Below are 6,000 nucleotides of genomic sequence, written 5' to 3'. Positions count from 1 at the left end.
CTCGCTTTTTATTTCCTTTTAAGAAACATGTCAAATGGGGTGAAGAGAAATAATTTCTTTTTATACCTAAAACTTTTTTTTTTTAATAAATCTTCTTCTAATACTATATAAACACTGCTCACACTCTCCTTATGTCAAACTACAGCTACCTTTTGGGATCAATTCCAAAGGTGAAGGTTAATTACTATTACTAGAAGCTAATCAGTGTGCAAACATATTAGCTAGGAATGGGGCATATCAACAAGAAGATTTTACTAGCTTTGTTTGTCCGCCTTCAGATATTGTAATGCTTTTATACTTTGATGCCATTAGCATGTATCATACGAAGCTCTGCCCAAACTTTATTGCTTTAAATTAATATAGTCTCTGGTTTACCAAAAAACTTATTCCATTACAAGAGTTATTACATCATACCAAACATACCATTACTTTCTAAATACAACCTTCTTTTATCCAAAATTATTTTTTAAACATAATAAATTAATGAAAATAAGTTCTCTAAACAAAGAAGAAGATAAAAACATTGAAATTGTTAGGTTTTGAGTTTGTAATGTTGGTAAACCATGACAAAAAATAAGTCTCATTGGTTTAAAATAGTGTAATTTCAAGTCCAAGACAAAAAACTCAAATTCAGGATGAAAAAAAATGAGTTACAATCTATTTCGTTCGATTGGTACTTGATTGGTACTCGATCAATCGAAAGTCGTTCGATTGGTACTCAGTCAATCGAAAATCGCATATCAGCAAAAAATCAGCAAACGTAAAAAGCCCATAACTTGACCGTTTGAAGCCCAAATTGCAAGCCATTTTTTCCCATTATTTAAAGGACATTATAAGCTAACCCTAGAGGGGCTTTTTAGAGTTTTTTAGTGAGATTAGAGTGCATCTTGAGCCTCTTTTGTAGATCTAGGGTTTTGTACCCAAAAGCTCTCTAAAGTCTTCTACCGGTGTTATTCCTTAAAGAATCTCAAGATCCGATGTTGTAGAAGTTGCTGCATACAAGATCAATGTGTAAGAAGATCCAAAACCTTTGAGTGGAGTCTCAAAGTCACAAGCAGGTGAGCTTGTGTTGGTGTAAAGGCCTAACAAAGAACAAGTCTGTGGATTCGAAGCTTGCACGTGGTCGTGTCAGTAAGTTCTACATGTGGTAGTAATAGGATGTTAGTGGTCTAAATCTTATTGTAAACTTCAATTCTCTATAGTGGATCTGCTTTTTACCTTAAGGATAGCTAGGTTAAATTCTCCCCAGGTTTTTTACCAGTTTGGTTTTCCTAGATGATCATATCATTGTGTTCTTTATTTTCCGCTACTTTACATGATATGACTTTATTGTTTTAACCTAGATCTGAATAATAAATCTAAGTATTCACTTAGTTAATTAATTAGGTTAAACAATCTAGTTTACAGGGGTCTAAAACCTAACAGAAATATACCACTTAAATTGGTTATGTATGGCAAATTGGCTATACATCCTTAGAAACATTAACAAAAAATGGAAAATTCTACATAAAGATATATATATATATATATATATATGAATGTATATATTTAGAAGATGCATAAAGATATTGAAGAAGGTGAAACAAATCAACTTTACATATGTATTATTGTTAAGCCTTTATTACATCTCATATTATAATGAAAAGGGAAAAATCAAAATAATGAAAAGCAAATGTCTTTATTACAACCGAGAGGAGTTTTCTGAAAAGAAATCTCACTTCAACGGCGATGTTGCTTGTCCCTGTTAGTTAGGAAGAGCAAAAACCTAGGTGAAAAAACCAACAAAAAAACAGCCTAAATCCATTAATGTAGCATCATAATATGAGAGACAAATAAGTGTTTTCTCTCATTTCTTAGCGTTATTTTCAGCCATTCCAATCGTGTTCTTCACACTGTCTACAGCGTTTTGAGCCATGTTCTTCACCTGTTCTTCGGTCTGTTACAGGAACAAATTAACAATGTTGCACCGTGAATATCCTCCTAAAATCCAAGGCATAAACATTTAAATATATAATTTTTTTACATATAAGCTAAAACTAGAAGTCTAATAAATTATAAATCTCTCATTCTGATATAGCATATGATGCAAAAAAGTCCATAGTTGAGTGTAAACATATGTGTGTGGGTTTTTGTTTTTTTCTTTGTTAGGAAATAACTCAGATACCCAACAAGACCTAAAACGGGTAAAACCCAAACCAACCCATATATGTTTATGAAGTGCAAATGTTATTAATAAAACTCCGAATGAATGTAAATTTTCTAGACTTTATTGTAGTTTTGATGATCCACTTTATACTCAATTAATTGAAGCAATCATGCGTTTGAGTTTTTTTTTTTTTTTTTTTTTTTTTTTTTCATTTTTTAACTTTGATTACTTTATTATAAGAAGATATATTAGAGGATTTTTATTTGTCTAGAGACTATTGAATTTGGTAACATCCCTTGAAAAATAAAATAAAATAAGGGAGAACCTGCTGGAGGAAGCCAGCACTTTGATCCTTTCCATGTTGGGCAGACTCTTGAGTTGATTGAGCTGCACTCGTTGTCTTGTCTTTAGCAGATTGAGCTGCACTAGCTGTCTTGTCTTTGGTTGCATTGGCTGTGTCCTTTGTGGATTGAACCCACTCTTCAGTCTTGGCCTGCCCAAACACAAAAATAAATGGTTAGTTATTGTTATATGGGTTGTGTTAATGGGCATCTTAAAGTGCCCGTTAACACACCACTTTATGTCAGAATTTACCACTTTATATCAGAATTTTGTCAGCTACTTAGCTTTACGTCAGTATTTTGTTAACTTTATAAATTTTAGGGTCAACTTTATACAATTTCCCCATTTATCCAATTTTTTTTATTAAATATGACCCACATTATTTTAACATCTGCCTTGTTGTTTTACAAATAACATGTATACTCTATACACATGTAATAATCATTACTCAAAATGAATGGTCAATAATCAATATCTTTAAGCATTAGCATTCAGGATTGCAAAAAATATTCTATTTTACCATTTAAAAAGCTACTTTATGTATTATATAATCCCTCTTTACAATATACCCAATATCCAATATCCAATATCCAACATCCTAATTTCTATTTTCCTATATTAAAATAATATATCTACACAATAAAATAATATAACCCAAAAGAGGTGAGAGACAATAATATGAGAGAGAGAGAGAGAGAGAGAGAGAGAGAGAGAGAGAGAGAGAGAGAGAGAGAGAGATTAGAAGAATTGGAAATAATATAAAATATGTGAGAGACAATAAAAAACTACTTAAAAAAAAAAAAAAAAAAAAAAACCATCTTGCTACTGCTTGTTTGCAAAATATTGTTGTAGCTTGGTTGCAAATTTTTTTAAAAATAACATCCCAAGTAATGCTTTTGATTTTGTGTTTTGATGGTATAAAATTGCATATCGGGAGTTTTACAACTCCTAATCCTAATGCTCTTACAAATATGGTGCTAAGTGCTAACATGGTTAAATTATAAAAGTCCCAATAAAAAATAAAAAAAAAAAAAAACATGGTTAATTAAAAGAATATAACTTAATCCATTCTCAAAAAAAAAAAAATATATATATATATATATATATAACTTAATCCCCATTGGAAAATTTTCCTACCTGGCCCTGCCCATGGGCTTGACCTGATTTGTAATTTTGCTTTGCGCTGGCCATGTTTGCTCAGAAAATGTTATATAACCAAGTTTTCAACTTTTTCAATTTCTTGATCTCAATGTTATTCTGCCTTGTTTTCTGAAGTATTTATAGCAGTTAGAGGTCCATAGAGAAGTGACACATGGAAGTCAGGAATTATGCTATACATAAGTACGTGTTTGTTGATGTAAGGAGTAGGCTTGTATTTCTGCTTTGAAATAGGCATTGGGTGGCTGAAATTGGCAACTAGATATGGGCTTTGAAAAAGGACTTTGGATCACCAAGAGTTGAACCAGTAAGCGCATTAGCAACAATGAAGCTAAATCAAAACACAAAAATCTATGCAAAAAACTGTAGCAAAAAGCTAAAAAAAAAATATATATATTAAATTTCTCTTTCTTTTCTTATTAAAAAATCATTTTCTCTTTTCTTTCTTTCTATCTCTCTCTCCGGCTTCTCTTCTTTCTTCTTTTTTTTCCTTCTCATTTTTTTTTTCTCTTTCGCTATTTTCTCTTCTCATCAGATGCCCTTTTACCACCAAATTCATCTATTAGTCTTAGTTTTTGAAGAAGAAGACATACTGCCAAGATTTATATTATATTATAATATAATATACTTTAATAATATTGTGTGGTTTTAAACTTTTATTTTTAAACCATTTAATGAACTTGCGCCTAGCTTTCTTTATTTTTTAAACGGTAGCGTTTTAGACTTTTTTTTTTTTTTTAATATACTCAACTCAATTATCATGGCTTTTGAGTGGAGGAGTTGTGGTGTGCCTTTGTGTTATAACCCTTTTCCTTCTCTTTTGTGTGTGTTTGTTTCTAAAAAAAAAAAAGATAAATTTGTATATATATAATTTGGGGTTAAAACAAAAACATGAAACGGCTTTCTAAAGCTAAATTCGTTGCCACTAGATGATTATTTGCTACCATGATGATTGAGAATTTGTTTTAGTAAAAAAAAAAATGTATAAGTATAATTTGGGGTTAAAAAATCACTTGTTAACACTAAACGATTATTTGCTATCATGTGGTGGCGGTGGCGGTGGTGATGGTGGAGGCAGTGGAAGAGTTGGTTGCAGCGACGGTGGGGGTGAAAAACGGCTTTCTAAAGCTAAATTCGTTGCCACTAGATGATTATTTGATACCATGATGATTGAGAATTTGTTTTAGTAAAAAAAAAAAATGTATAAGTATAATTTGAGGTTAAAAAATCACTTGTTAACACTAAAGGATTATTTGCTATCATGTGGCGGCGGTGGCAATGGTGGTGGCGGTGGCAGTGGAAGAGTCGGTTGCAACGACGGTGGGGGCGGCTGTGGTGGCAACGGTAGCGGTTGCGATGGTTGTGATTATTGTTTATTGTAGTGGATATATTATTTTGTTATGATGTTTATATTATTTTATTATATTAAAAGCTAAAATAGATCCACTGCTGCTGGATGTTTTGTAAAGTGAGTAGGTAAAATAGATAAAGTAATTTTTTGTAGTGACAAATAGCTAAATTTTTAGCTCCACTGTTGTGGATGCTCTAATACCGAAAAGGAATAAAAACCATGACTAATTGGAAGCAATGGTATTAATTAGAACAGAGGGTGGAAAAAGATAGATAAAAACCTGTGTAGACAACTTTTGTGTCATAATTTTTACCACAATTTTGATGTGATAGTGGTAGAGAAAAATTAGTAAGTACATCTAAAAATGATAGACAATCACTCACCCATTTGCTACATTAGAATTGAGACAAAAGTTATGATTCTAGTTTGAGAAGAAAAAAATTGAAATGTCGAAGGCCAAAGGCTTTTTTTAGCCACGTGGCACCTCTCATTTTGTCAATAAATACAAATCTCACATAACATAAAAATTGGACTAAACATGTGCAAGGCCTAAGGCGAAAAGCCCAATTAATTGTCTATACGATTACTAGTTGGTGTTTTACTCTACTTCTTGTCATGCAAATGGGTCACTTTTCAAATCATATGGGCTACACAGACTTCACTTCACAGATCGGACTTTGCAACTGTTGTGAACTGGAAAATCAAAAAGATAACTTAGTCGATTCGGGGTGACTAGCCTCCTGAACTTGAGAGGGATAATAGAGTTTTTGGTTTAATTTCTGCTTGCTTCATTCATAATTCCTACGTACATAAATACTAGTGAGGAGATAATCCTCATCACCACAAATTCCTAAAACATAGGACCCAACTCCTATTTGAATTGAAATACAAATATTAATCCTAATGCTATTCCTAATTCTAATTTATTGCAGAAATTCTCATTCTAATCTACTACAGATCTACTGCAGAAGCTCATTTGAATTCAACTTGAAAACCATCATCC

At 31.9% G+C, this 6,000-nt stretch overlaps 1 protein-coding gene across 1 annotated transcript; it reads right to left on the bottom strand.

Annotated features, from left to right (window-relative positions):
* Positions 1-1,712: 1,712 nt before the first annotated feature.
* Positions 1,713-3,679, bottom strand: LOC126688508 (late embryogenesis abundant protein 1-like). The gene is made up of 3 exons (XM_050383222.1): positions 3,626-3,679; positions 2,472-2,633; positions 1,713-1,936 (listed from the first exon to the last, which is right to left on the bottom strand). The coding sequence occupies exons 1-3, from the start codon at positions 3,677-3,679 to the stop codon at positions 1,847-1,849; spliced, it is 306 nt and encodes a 101-aa protein (XP_050239179.1). The 3' UTR covers positions 1,713-1,846.
* Positions 3,680-6,000: the final 2,321 nt, after the last annotated feature.

Source organism: Quercus robur, chromosome 6 (genome assembly GCF_932294415.1).
Source record: "Quercus robur chromosome 6, dhQueRobu3.1, whole genome shotgun sequence".
NCBI classification, from domain to species: domain Eukaryota; kingdom Viridiplantae; phylum Streptophyta; class Magnoliopsida; order Fagales; family Fagaceae; genus Quercus; species Quercus robur.
The sequence above is the reverse complement of the archived record's forward strand: the minus strand, read 5'-3'. Positions and strand labels throughout refer to the sequence as shown.